The 15,024-nt window shown below is 39.6% G+C and overlaps 1 protein-coding gene across 1 annotated transcript in view; it reads right to left on the bottom strand.

The window, feature by feature from the left end:
- Positions 1-15,024, bottom strand: part of SEMA3A (semaphorin 3A) — a 202,540-nt gene that overhangs the window by 3,092 nt on the left and 184,424 nt on the right. Inside the window, exons 15-16 of the mRNA XM_062178316.1 lie at positions 13,040-13,107; positions 379-521 (exon numbers count right to left, since the gene is read on the bottom strand). Of these exons, the coding sequence (XP_062034300.1) occupies positions 379-521; positions 13,040-13,107 (211 nt within the window). The remainder of the gene's footprint in view (positions 1-378; positions 522-13,039; positions 13,108-15,024) is intronic.

Genomic DNA, 15,024 nt, shown 5'->3' with positions numbered 1-15,024 from the left:
CTTATTGGAGGAAAGGAAAACAGGTTTGGAGAAAAGAATGAATTGAACAAAATTACTAGGGTGATTTGATTTTTTTGTGTGTGCACAAATATAGCTAACAGAACTATGTTGTAGGTGACACAGTAAGAAATAAGGAGACCCTAAAATAGGCTCCTAAAGTGCTCTGGGACAGACTCACCACATCACCTCCCCCGCCCCCTCCTGGCACACACCCAGGAATGCCATCAGCCTGGGGGAACACTTGGTTAATGAATGAGCTATTGATCCCTTAAGAAAAGGCTAAGGTTCTCAGTACTTTTCTTCCCCTGAGCTCGGCAGAGCTGGGACTGCCCAGAGCACACGTTGGATAGAAATGACCCGTCCGTTTCACGCCTGTACCTCTTCCTTTCGCTCTTCGTTCCGCCGCTGGAACTGCCAGTACACCAGCGCCCGCTGTGACTTGGGACTGCATTCCAGGAAGGTGCTACTGTTCTCCACCCCGTAGATGATTCTCTCTTCAAGGCTGTGGCCATGGTGATCATCTGGCCAGGGATGAGCAAATGAAATGAGAAAGGATGAGAGAGGCAATGGCAACTTTCCAAAGCACTTTGTCTGCAAATTCAGTTGGAAGCTGCTTTCCAATCGAGTGAGGATGGCCGGAATGGCGAGGGCCCAAGGTTTCAGAACCCAGCACCTCCCTAAATGTTCTCGTGACTTTGGTGTGAGTATTTCCATCACATACAGGGTTGTCCAGCAGAAAACAGGATTATGTTAGCAAAGTCAGTCATGTGTGCGGTATCACTGTAAGTCTTTATACGCCATGAAAATGCTCCACGAGAAATTATTTTCCCTACAAAGCTCTATGCTCTGGCAAATTGAGCCACTTTGTATTATATTATTCTCTAGGAGAAAAGTTATTAGACTAGGCTTTTGGAACTAAGGATCTGTTTCTGAGAAATTATTTTGCCTCATTGTGTCTGGTTTTCATCTGTAGAATTAAATTCACCCCCGATAATATTTATCTAGCACTTCACAGAAGGTAGATTTCAGGAAGTTTATACTCTGACCAGTAACCCCTAAATAATCCACAAGTTGGTTCTGAAGATCAGTTGGTGCGAAATGTTTGGGACAGCTCAGAAGAAAGATGTGTAATTATAATGCAATGTGGTTTCCATTGTCCTTATTTTAAAATAACACATCTTATATTATTTTCAAAAATTAGGCTCTGGAATATGGCAAGATGCAGCCACTCAAAAACCTGTTTCCTGATTAAGTTTCTATTATTTTACCCTTGATGTAACCTCCTTCAACATGGTCGCTGAAACACAGCTCAGATCAAAAGGACACACAGGGAGTCCAGGTAAAACTCATGCAGAGAACAAAATTCCACAGTATCTCTTATGATCCAGTTTCCATTATGACATCCTGTACAATCTGGAACTCATTAACTTAATTTAGAAAATAATAAATGCATTTTCACATGCATAGAAAGCTGACAGCAAAAACAGATGAAAGAGTTTTGCTATTTCGGAGTCAGCTAGGTTTTAATTAAAAAAAATGTCCCCTCCCTCCCTTTTGGCGTCTCTTTGACAGTTTTACTCTCTTCATAATCAACAGGATCCTTTTGTCTGTCAGAACCAATATGGTTTTCTCTCACTAGGTTTAAAGCTTTCCAAAAGCCTGCGTCCATCCTGTCCCAGTCCCTGTCCATGGCCCATGGCCGCCCTCCCACTCTCCCTGCTGCAGGCCACCCCCTGCCTCTGTCTTCCATCTCCAGGGAAGTCAAGCTTGGCGCTTGCGTCTCAGCTGCACCCTAGCTGCTTAAACAAAACTCTTCTAATGTGCTTCACCCTTCTTATTGAAAAGATCAATTCTCTGGGGATGGGAAAAATAAGACGTGACTGGCATGGGAAAAAAAATACTGTGTAACAGATTTCAACTCATTTTTTATGCTGGAGATATATATCTTTGTGTGTTGGTATCTATAATGGCCATGGAAGATTTTTTTCATTCTGAAATTATTAGTCCATATTGAATTGAAAAATATGGCACACACACTAGCTCGCAAGACATCTGCTTCCCTGGATAGAGGTGAGTTGAACCGCTGTGTCCAACAGGGGCAGAAATATCTGTGGTTCAGGAACTACCATGAGTAATTGGAATACCTGATCCCGGAAGTCAATACCATTTACATTAAATGCATTTGTTCTTCTGCTAATTATTCTGCAGCTTGAACTTTTTGATTAAGAAATCCTTTTACTTTTAGGAAGACCCCTCATAACACACCTGACAGTGTGATAACATTAAATAAGCCTACTGGATTTACAAACAACCCAGTGATCTGCCAGCGTCTTCCTTTGCCATTGCTGCACCTCCCAAGCCCACCTCTCTCAGGTAGAAATTTTTTTTTAAGATTTATTTATTTATTTACTTGAAAGGTGGAACCACAGAGAGGAAGAGGCAGAGGCAGAGAGAGAGAAACTTTCGATCTGATGGCCCCTTCTCCAAGTGGCCCCAGTGGCCAGGGCTGGGCCAAGCTGGAGCCAGGAGCCAGGATCTCTATCTGGGTTTCCCACTTGGGTGCAGGAACCCAACCATCTGGGCCATCCTCTTCTGCTCTCCCTGGCACACCAGCAGAGAGCCAGATTGGCAGTGGAGCAGCTGGGACTCAAGTGGCACCCACATGGGATTCTGGCACGGCAGGCAGTGGCTTAACTCACTATGCCTCATGGCCGGTCCCTAGAACTTTCTTTTTTTTTAATTTTTTTTTTTAAATTTTTTGACAGGCAGAGTGGACAGTGAGAGAGAGAGACAGAGAGAAAGGTCTTCCTTTTTGCCATTGGTTCACCCTCCAATGGTCGCCGCAGCCGGCGTACCTCACTGTTCCAAAGCCAGGAGCCAGGTGCTTTTCCTGGTCTCCCATGAGGTGCAGGGCCCAAGCACTTGGGCCATCCTCCACTGCACTCCCGGACCACAGCAGAGAGCTGGCCTGGAAGAGGGGCAACCGGGACAGAATCTGGCGCCCCGACCAGGACTAGAACCCGGTGTACCAGTGCCGCAGGCAGAGGATTAGCCTATTGAGCCGCGGCGCCGGCAGAACTTTCTTACAATAACCAACTTGCTTCTTTTCTAAGCTGCTTAAGTTACTACCACAATCTGCGGAAATCTCAGGCAGAAGAACAGTATTGCTCTCAGACACAGAACTCTAAGTCCTGCAATGCCTTAGCTACCACATAGCTAAGAAGACCAATGTGACTTGTATAATAGCAAACAGGAATGTTCAATGTTAATATAATATTGATTTTTTTTTAAAAAATCACTGTATTTCTATTAATTTAAACATTCTGGCTAATCCATGGAGATAGCATTTTATGATCTTTCTAATAGTTCTGAGAAACTTGTTCACTTTCTGTTTTCTCTTCAAGTTCTGCTCTGGTGGTGGCAAACTTTTCCAAATGTACCACCAAAAAAACCATCCTGATGGTGAGTTTTTTCTTATACTTAAAAACATTGCATTGTATCTGCTACTCTCTGTGGTAGATCCAATATGACTGCATTTGCTTTAACAAAGCTTGACACCCAGTGTGTTTGGTTTAGTCTGACTACAGCAGTACTTGGTAGTCGATGGTCTTCTTCAAACACATGGTACGCAGGTGCTTTCTCACCTGAGTAAGAGAGGAACCACACATGATGCATTTGGCTCATTGGCTTGGTGCCATTAGTTAGTTTGCTTTGATAAACTACATTTGCCAATATGTTAAGGTCCCATTCTCCATTACGTTGACCTTTTCTTTTCTATAAACAAAAAGAAAAAGAAACATCTTCAAGCTGGTAACCAGTGAAGCCAGAAGTCCTGTCATAATAACTATCAATTATGGGTGGTGGTACACAGAGGTACTATTGTGTTTCTTTGGTTTGAGCTTCTCCTATTTTGTGTTTTGCTAGATTCTACTGCCATCAGCCATAACTATAAAAGTAAATTTACATGGGACATGGCAATTTCTGTGCAGAACATCTCTGCCACTGGCAAATTTTAATTTAGGACCAAAACGTTAGTTGAAAGTGGTGTTGGCCAAACATAAAAATATACGAGTGTTCAGATGAAATAACCACTAAACATTTTTCTGTTAATTTTGACATCTTATAAGCAGTTATCTAATAGCTATTTAAAAAACAATGATGAGACAGCATTTAATAAATAGCTACTTCTCTTCCTGATTCTTCTACCCTAGACACTTGGATAATTTTTTACAACAAAGAAAACATTAGTTCTCGCTCCGTTTCCTTTTCTGTTTTTCTTACTCTCCCTGTCTCTCTGAATCTCTTTCTCCATAAAAATTTACCAATGGGAACAGTATTTTGATTCTTGTCCTCTTTAGCTTTATTGTATTCTGTTTTTACTGAGATGTCACGTTTGGTTGTTTATAAAGCAAACAGCTCTGTATGAGTGCATAGTACAGCTGTACTCCAAGTATTTTTCATTTAAAATTGAACTCACAATTACCCAACATGACTAAAATACTTAGCTGGGGAAATACGGTTGAATAAAGATTTCCTAAGGATATGAAATCTTACAGACGCAGGGTAAGTATATTCTAACATCTTCCTCTGGATTAAACTGGTGGATGTGAGAGTAATTTTGCATGGAATGCATTGTTTTAATCACATCAGATAATGGATTGTACTGGGGTCCCACTGGCGTATGTCGAGGGAACCTATAAGCAATGCTCTAGTTGTTCTCCCCTGCATTTACGTCCTGGTATTGTTGAGTAGAGCATCCTTTTCATGGCAGTATGTTCTCCAAGTTCACCACTGGAATATTTTTCTTCTGTTCTTGGTTTTTAGGAATTACTGAGATTCTGTTGAATGACTGTTTATTTCCTTTTTGTTAGGAACTTTGTTATCTTCTGTATTTCATTCTACATTGGCTAACACAAAGCTATTAGACAAATTATGTGTCTTCTTGCACCATCTCCTTGCCACATGCCTGACTTCAACCTCTGCCAGTATTCCTGCTTTGGTTGTGTGACTCTGTGGTTCTCTTTATCTTATCTTTGCTTTTAAAAAATCAACGAATTATAAATTCTCTTAAATACATTAGGTCATTTAGCAATTACAGACTATGTAAATTTTGCCCTTTAAAATATATTTCTTGTCGTACTTAAAGTACAGCTGTGTAAAATGTTAGTACAGTGTCTGGTCACAGTGATAGTCATTGCTGTTACTGCTGGTTTAGGGTCTAAATGTTAAATCAGAACTTAAAATCTTTCATGGAGAATACAGAATAAGACAAATGATGAAATCCTTCATGATCCTACCTGCTCAAAGAAAATGTTTCCTTTCCTATACATCTTGAAAGTCTCTTTTTACATATCTCTTTTGAATACTAGTCTAGCTTACTGCGATTATTGTTCAACAGTTTTTTTTTTTTTTAACCCCATCTAGAGTGTAAACCCCTGGCTGATGTTTGCTGAATGGCAAATCCAGGTAACTGTGTTGAATTTAAAAGCTGAAATCTCATGTAATTTTGACATCTGTAAGATATGGAGTTTTCATAATTCTGTTATGAAATGCATAAAAATGAATAAAAGTTTAGTCAATCAAGAAGGTCAGAGCGGTTGTCACCCTATTATGATAGAATATTGAACAGTGGATAGATACAGACATTTCAACCCTTCTAAATTTGTTAAGTTTAATAATGTTCAAAAAGTCGATGTGAGAGAGGGTAGGAGCAGATGACGCCTAATCAAGTATACTCCACAATCAAAAACTCCGAATTTGAAACAATGAGAAGAGAAAGCTATCTGAGAAGCCCTGTGGATATTTTCTCACATCTCCAGGGAAACCTTTACCATGGAAGGGTGGCCATGCCCATAAGTAATTGTATAGATGTTCAAGAAGAAAGGAATCTTACGCTTAAACATTTTAAAATATTTTTCACACTTGGAAAGTAACGGTTTTAAATACAAGTGTTTGTCATGAAAATTACCAGTAGACATGAAGGGTAGAGTTGTTAAATTGGCATAGCAAATTCTCGTAGGTTCAGGAATCTGACTGGTTATGGCAAAATAATTGAGAGCAACAAAATAGTAAAATTATTTTAAAAGCACCACAGTGTGTTTGGATAGCACAATATTACAATATGTTGCAGCCGTTAATGACATGAAATAATGTTTTTAAGGAAGCAATCTACAATTAATCATTTCCTCTTTTAGTGGGGTAATTTATGGAAATGAAATGAGTCTAATAAACCAGAAAAAAATGGGAGGAAAGAAAGAAGTTAAATAAATTGCTTCCTTTTGTAACAACAAAAAATCATGATATCCATCATTTGGCCAGAAATATCATGTTGCTAAAGGCCTTATTTAGCATTTGATTCTCTTCCAATATAGCAGAAACAGAAGGCATCACATTTCAGTTTTCCATTCTTTTCACTCTCCATTTTAACCCCGTAAATGTCTCCCAAGATTGAAATGTGAATAATGTGACAATCTTAGGAAATCTGATGTCATATGGAAAAGCCAGAGATGGATGAGGTAATGGACCATGTCTTCATTGAATTCTTTATATTTCTATTTCACATTTGATGGCATCCCTTTTATTAAAAGTTGAATTTCATAACCAATGTATATAAAACAAGAGGCAAATAGATTCAAAGTATTTTAAATAGTTAGTTTTTTTTATCCATTTTTTTAATATTTAGTTTTTTTTTTTAACCAAACATAGTTACTGGACTACATAAGGAGAATCAAATTCCAGTTGTTTCTAATACATTGCATTTGTGTTTTCCTCAATAATGTTCAGTATGAAAGTCAGAGAGGAAATGCTGACCACGACTCTTGCTGACATGAACATCTGTGACAATGCATACTGAAATATAAATTCACCACTTAGATTTTCCTCACTGTAACCTAGATCATCCCCTTCAGAGATAGAACAGGTATCTTGTCAATAGAGAAGACTCTAATTTGATTGCAAGTGGATGAAAAACATCTCTTTAAGTAGAGGTAGCTGAAAAGAATGAATCACTATCTTTTTTTTGGAAAATGAAATATTAAAAATAACCATAAAGAAACATTTCATTCATCCTTAATATTCATGCATATTTTAACCTGATAGCAAGATGGCTAAAGCTGATCTAATAACCTCATTTATTGGGGCAGGCATTGTGGTGCTGTGCGTCAAGCTGCTGCTGGGGATGCCTACGCCTGCATCCTGTATTGGAGTGCCTGCTCTGAGTCCCAGCTACATTGAGGACCCACATTTCAGATCCAGCTTCCCGCTAATAGGCCTTAGAAGCAGCAGATGATGGTGCAAGTGCTTGGTTCCTGCCACCCACGTGGGAGACCTGGATGGAGTTCCTGGCTCCTGACTTTTGTCTGTCCTACCCGTAACCCTTGTGGATCTTTGTGCAGAGAACCAGCAGATGGAAGATCTCTGTCTCCATCTCTCTATATAACTCTGCCTTTCAAATAAGTTAATGAATCTTTTCAAAAGAACTCAATTATTGCAGTGCCCTAAAATTCTACACTCTATACTGAAGGACAGGTCTTCAACAAGGACATGCTGGTTTATTTGATAAGGGAATGCTGAGTCCACTGTCTCTCCGGTGTTGGGTCTGATGCGTACATCAGTTAGCTTCACTGTAAAAGTTGCGGCATGTGTGTCTGCATGCATGAACCAAGTAATGTGTGTGTGTGAGTGTGTGTGTGAGTGTGTACGCGTGTGAGTGTGTGTGAGTGTGTCTGCGTGTGTGTGAGTGTGTGTATGTAAGTGTGAGTGTATGAGTGTGTGTGTGAGTGTGTGAGAGTGTGTGTGAGACTGTGTGTGTGAGTGTGTGTGTATGTGAGTGTGAGTATGTGTGTGAGTGCGTGTGTGTGTGCATGTGTGCGTGTGTGTGCATGTGTGCGCACGGGTGCGCACGAGTGTGTGTGAGTGTATGTGTGTGTGCATGTGAGTGTGGGTGTGAGTGTGTGTGAGTGTGAGTTAATGCACATGCATGTGTACTTAATCTACCTAGTAGGGATATCACCAATGTATTTGAAGTTTAGTGGATGCGACTCGTCAAGTGCAAAAAGATCCGATTAATTAAACCTCAGAGAAAATTCAAACTTGCAACTTATTAACTTGTTAAAATCAGCTTAAGTTGTTGAATGACTGTTTTATAGCCTAAATTAAGCTTTGTCTTTGGTGCTGGGAAGTAACCATCAACCAGAATACAACATTTACAATTTTACAATCTAAATAGTTTCCACTGTTTCCTGGATTCACAGATTCCTATGGATTTGTGTTTAAAATGTGCTAGTTTGTATATAGATAGGTAGATGGATAAACAGACAGCCAGGGCCAGGGTATTTCAATTTTATTACTACTAATAAAACTAATTATATATATATACATATATGATAATGGGATTAAATAATTATTAGGCTAACAAGGAAACCATTTGCATGGTTGTATTTAAGACTGTACTGAACATCTGATGATGTCATAGGCTGCAGTGCTTCCTGGTGTAGGACAAGTTGGAACTCAATGACTTAAAAAGCAACACCAACATGGAGATATCTACTGTAATATTTAGTCTATATTGAGCATCTGGTATGCTTTATTTTCATGATTTTAAAGCAAATGCATTACCAAAGAAAACACGAATAATCTAAATGCCAGAGCAAAATTACCATACATTTACTTTAAAAAGTCAGGAAACATGGATTTAATGTTTCATTTACTTTTCCCCACGAGAGAGGATGGGAGATGGAAAACACCCATTTGCTGAAGCAGAAGCCCTCCATAAACAATAATGAAAATACCATCTTGCATTTTAATGATATTTGATACTTTTAAATTTTAGAATTAAAAAACACAGCATGCATAGCAACTCTGTTTATAACAGTTACATTGTGGATGTATACAGGTGATCTCTGATGACAAAGGCTTTAATAAGGAACAAAGATAGCAAAATCTTTCAGACCTCTTCTTATTCATGGTGCCTGGGCCTGTGCCACACAAGCACAGAATGCATAAAACTGGATTATTTGCTGCTGCACACGTCTTTAAAAATTTTTTTGGATCCATCCTTTTGAATATCTCTGATATCAGCATGTATCTTGACAGTGTTCTTGACCTGAAGTTGCTTTCTTCCAGAAAGAGTTCTTCCCTACATCTGCCTGACAGGTGGACCCCTGCTAGCCTTACAGCTCTTCAAAGTCTCCGCCTGAGGTTTTGGGTCCTCCAGAAAATGCAAACTCAGAAAGGACAGATTCCTATCACCTTGCGGCTCAAGGAGGGTCGTCCTCACTTCCTGCCACCCGTGACTGTGGTTGAAACAGGCAATTCCTGCCATCTACATCTGCTCGGGAGTGGATTTCTCCTTAGAACACCCCTGAGTCACTGGGTACCAGCTGGACGCTGAGGCCATCGCTTAGATCGCCCATCTTGGGCAGTTTCCATCTTAGTAATGCACAGAACAGTAGTCATTTTATATTCATTGTCATCTTAGACTTGATGGGATTTGGTAATTTATTAAAGCTAGGGATTTTCAGAGCCTGACATGATGCTCATCTATCAAATCTTGAGACTCCTTTTGGGGCTAAATGCTGAGACTCGTGGTTGAAAGAAGCGAGGGTACAATTCATAACAGCATTGCTGCAAAGTGCTAACGCTACAGCTCTGCAGAGCCCAAGGAGAGTTTGATGACATTGTGGGGTGGTTTTGCTGCCAACCAAGACACTGAGAGGGGCTAGCGCTGGAGATACTTTCAAAGATTGAGGTCTATGGAAGTTTTACTGTGAAAGGCTACAAAGGAAATGTGTGTAGGCAGAACAGCCAAGAAAACTGTTAGGAAGAGAAACTCAATGATGCCATTAAACTAGAGAGAAGTATAAGATGCCGTTTTGATTTTTTAAAGAAATTCGGCATGTGTGACATAGCATTTGCCCATCTTTCTGGACGTGTAAATCAAAACACGGCTCATTTTCATTTAGGAGGGGTGAGGGAGTGGGAGATAATGTGGAGGTAAACTGACTGGCCAGTCATTTTCTTGACTGCAAAGTCAGGCAAGTTCCAATTTTATGCACAGCAATTATTTTAGGGATGGGAACAGATTGGAAACAACCTGAGGTCTCTCTTTAGCATCCTGAATGAGGTGTGAGTGGGAAGACGAGACCTGCCAGCACATATATATGTAGGGTTTGATACTAAAAGCTCCCTGGGTGAACAGCTGCAGGTGACAGAGAAGTGTGCTGGGATCCAGGGTAAGCAGGGCTGGGTTTCTGTGTCTCACCCGGGCCGGTTCACAGCTGGCCACGTGAGTGCTAAAGTTTTCATCTAAAGTGAAATTTCTTTCATCCTGATTCGGAGTTACTTTATACGTAGTCTCTCTATTAAAACCCCGGGATATGTAAAATATAGAGTGTTACAGAATATGTTTACCATCACAGCTGGAACTGATCATCCTGAAGTGTATAATTTGGCTTCATGTTGCTTAGCAGCCTTCTGTGCAAACATCCCATATCTTTATATGTTTCCATAGGAGCGCATATATTTTATTCAATGTGAGAAGTGACATTAGCAAGACAACAATGATTTAACAAGGCTGGGCTCTGGATTGTTGCCCATTTTACTTTCAAATATTGACATCAATTATTCCAAGATAATTCAGATTCTTAACGGGAAGATGGCCTGGCCAAATGGGAATGCTTGACTTAGTTTCCAAACATTTGAAATTCACTGTAATCTATGGTGTACATGTTTTATATTTGGTCAATTAAGCAACACAAACAGACAAGGAATGAAGAGGCTTTCACAAAAGGAATGTTTTATTGCTACACAGTTCCTCAACCTATTTTATCCTTTCCTCCCATATATCATGTAAATCTACTTAGGGTTGAGCACGCGCACACACAAACACACACACTCACAACCCTATAACTCCGAATTAGAGCAATTCCCTTTTTTTTCCTCCATAGTGTGCATTCTGATTGAAGAATTGGAGAAAAGTTCACCCACATTCACTTTATTTCCCATAGCTAAGTCACTCTTAGCTATAGGCCCATTCTTTACAGGGTTCAGGCATACTCATTTCATCAAAATATATCTTTTAAATCAGAAACATCCCCAAGCCCCTGCACTTCATAGTCAATGATGTTTATTCCACTACATCCAAAGTCTCACTTTAAAAAATCCCTTCGGTCAGTTTACACACACACACACACACACACGCACACACACATTCCAACGTCAATACCATTTTGAAATACTAAGTGGGTCTATAAAGGGAATGGATGGTTAAACAAATGGATGTGTCAGTAGAATTATAGAACATGATGTCTAGTGATTTTCAAAACACAGCATATTTCCCTACACATGATGGCCTATAATCAACATTTATTAGTTAATTGATGGGTTAAAATGATGTTTCTTAGGGGAGATTTGGTGTTAATGGTGTTAATAGTGACAATGGATAACTTGAAGCCTTTTTCACAAACAATAATAGATGCTATTTTGTATAAGTCTCTACTGAAAAACGCTAAGATGGATATATTATTGACTGAGATCTTTGGATCATTCAACAAATTTCACTGAACATCTATCATGTTCATGATATGGTACTTCTTGTAGCTGCAGACATATAACAATGAGCAGAATTAGTAGGTTCACCTTGATTTGCAGATTAGCCTCTGCTTGGAATGAGTTCCAGTTCTATTCTCTTGGTTCTCTTCCAGTTATTAATGTTAACTCCACATCTACCCCAACAAATAGAACCTTTAATTCAATAAGTTAATATTTCATAATACTTCATTGCTGAAATGAGTCTGATCATGACAATATTTTTACATAAAACAGATTAATGGAATATTGAGGTGAATATTTTATCCTCCAGTGGAAATACCACATTTCAAAAATCTAGGGAGTGTCAATAAATGTATGAGACCTATACACAAATAGTCACCACTTGTTGCAATTTAGTGTACTCTTCCTGGGTGGTAATGAGGACAGTAACAGACAGGAGAGTCTGTGGTGAGAAAATATTGCAAGCAAAGCTGAGATGGAGACCCCAGACCCATTCATAGTCACCTATCTCCTAGTACTGACACCCCCCCAATAACCTCATGAGCACTGCTGGTGTGATGCCAGCACACCCAGGTGAGGTAGCAGGAAGGGGTCCCAGTCAGAAGGCCCTGGAACACGTGCACTTTGTCGGTTGTATTCTCTTAGCATTCACGAAAGACAAACGTTCTACACAAAGAATTAGCAAATCAGGTAGATGTTGCTTGACAAAAACTGCTAGGGCTGCTTTTAGGATTAACGTACAAAAGAAGCAACAAAGGTATCAGGATAACGACTTTCAGTCCATTTGACATTTCCGCCATTTTTGCCCACACATGGCTCCTTAGCAGTGTTGTCATTGATCAGTTCCCCCAGCAGAGGGAAGCACAACCTAATGATGATTTTCACCAGGCAGGGAGCTATCACTTCAGTTTTACCACATTTTCAGTACAGATTGTTTGACGTGTCTACCCAAAACAAGGAATTTGGACACTAAACAGGCTCTCGCATCTTTTAGGATGCCTAAGAGGATTTTGGTCCAAAATGCTCATTCCAAGGGAGTCCACCATCAGTGATTCAGTGTGAAGACATCTACATTAGTTTCCACTTGATTACAATGCCCGTCTTATCAGGATAGACGTGAGTTTCTATTATCAGCATGTACATGTGTGATATGCCAGACTAATTTAAGACTATATTTTCTTTGATATATTTTAAGGCACATATTGTTGCTACTGTATACAAAAGTAAGCATTTTAACCTGAACTCAGCAAGTTGAGGTTTCAATGTGGTAAGCATCTAAAATATTGAACTTATCATGCTGTAATAGTAAAACAAATTTCGTGCTCTGTGTCTTTAGTATTTTCTTTCTGTGGTGTTTCTTCCCTGCAGGTGCATTTCTGTACGTGTTGTGGGAGAGGTGTGTGCACTGCACACGTATGGGTGGACAGGCCTTATCGCTCATGATTTTAGCCTGGTGCTAACAGGTTGAAAGATAAAAACTGTGACTTACCATGGTGTTGTAAGTCTGAACAGTGAGTCAGTGGATCTCCATTTCTTATATCTTGTCGTCTGGTGCGTCTAAAACAATTACATTTAAAAGTTATTATTGTATCTATTTTCCCTCTTAGAATTTTGTCATGGAACAAATGAACAATCAAAAATCTGTGTCGGGGCTGGTGTTGTGCCATACTGGGTAAAGCTGCTGTCTGTGATGCCAACATCCCACCTGAGTGCCGGTTCATGTCCCGAGCGCTCCACTTCTGATCTAGCTCCCTGCTAAGGGCCTGGGAAAAGCAGCAGAAGACGGCCCAAGTGTATGTTCCCCGATCCCTACTTGGGAGACCAAGATGAAGCTCCTGGCCCCTGACTTTTTGATTGTTGTGGCCCTCTGGGGAGTGAACCAGTGGATGGAAAATCCTCTCCCTCTGGCTATATAACTCTGACTTTCAAATAAAATACACCCCCTCCCCCAAAAAAGATCTATGTCAAAGAGTTTATTGGGAGAGATGCATCTATATCCAACTAAAAGATATTTTAAGTGGCTCATTATACCTGTAAGAGCCATTTCCAAGATGATCAAAATATGAAGCAAATACAGAAATGTGCTAATAATGTGTGAAAGATCCTTTGAAATACTGATAACAGATTTTCTTGGATTTTTGCAACCACATGTAAATCAGTAACTAATATCCAGACACCCTGGGCTTAACTTCTGAGAAAAAGCACAACATTTAGCATAGCAGCCCATTTCTTCAGTAAGCAGAGTTAGACTTGTCTCTGGTCATCAATGAGGGAGTCAGCTTGAAATGAAAATGATTGTGAATGTAGCCTTTCTCTCAATGCTTGTGCTAGGTCCTTAAATAGACTGGTGCTAAATTTTAACATATTAAGAGCAGGAATTCTATTTTTAAGTTCGTGTTTGAATTTTTTTGGGTTGCTATATCAACCTATATGTTTTAAGGCAGTTTTTTTGTGATCATAGTCTCTGACTGCAAACCAATTTGCCTGTGAAGTGAATAAAACGAGAAAAGCAACCCCTAATGCTGGGCTGACGGTTGGGCTGCTTTTTGCCAGGGGAAGATAAAGGAGAAGCAACAAACTAACCTAACAGCAAAGCCAAATTTTACAATAAAAACCACAATGAATTCTATGATCCAGAGGTTAGATTCCATGCTGGGATCTGTTTCTGGGAGCATTCTTCTCTATGCACCACTAATGGTTGGCTTGGAAGGAGGAGGCGGGGTTCCGTCCATTGTGGTGCAGACAAGATGTGTGGTTGGAGGAAAAGGCTACAAATTGAGACAGGGTCTGTGTGACAGCCTGGAAAAGACTGGGAGACACTTGCCTAACGACTTTCTGCAGTTATTTTAATGGGTATTGTCTCACAGCAAAATGAGCTCCCCTCCCTGAGAGGAGCCCACACAAAGGCCATTGAGAATTGCAAATATGGGATTTGTTACTGTATTCATAAATTTGGAAGTTGAAAGTATTTATAGATTTCTATTTGTAGAATTAGACTATCAAACAGATGTTGCACATTTCAGAATTGAGCCAACACGAGAACTTGTGAAACATGAACTACAAAGCGCTCGGGAAGGCATTTTTCACTGCCATTTAAGCTTTTGGAAAATGCCATCACAAAGAATATATACACACTGCGAGGCCTCCAAACAGCCTTTTCAAAGACACATGTAGTATCGGAAACATGGACTTGGATTAAGGAGAATCTGTGAGGCATAACAAAAATGTGTTAATGAAAATTCCTTCAGTCTTGAATTGTAGGAATACAATAAACACATTTCAAAGATATGACAATATACAGGTTTTAACTTATTATAGATGTAGTTATGGTTTCTTTTTATCTCCTTCTTTATAATGAGAAGTTCTGAATCCAAGTGGATTATTACTAAAACACGCAATGCTATAGACTTATACATGGAATGGCAATACTATTCCTATTTAGTTTAAACATGAGTTCTACATTTTTTTGAGTAA

This window comes from Lepus europaeus, chromosome 20, assembly GCF_033115175.1.
Source record: "Lepus europaeus isolate LE1 chromosome 20, mLepTim1.pri, whole genome shotgun sequence".
Lineage (NCBI taxonomy): Eukaryota > Metazoa > Chordata > Mammalia > Lagomorpha > Leporidae > Lepus > Lepus europaeus.
This window is presented reverse-complemented; position numbering and strand designations above follow the sequence as displayed.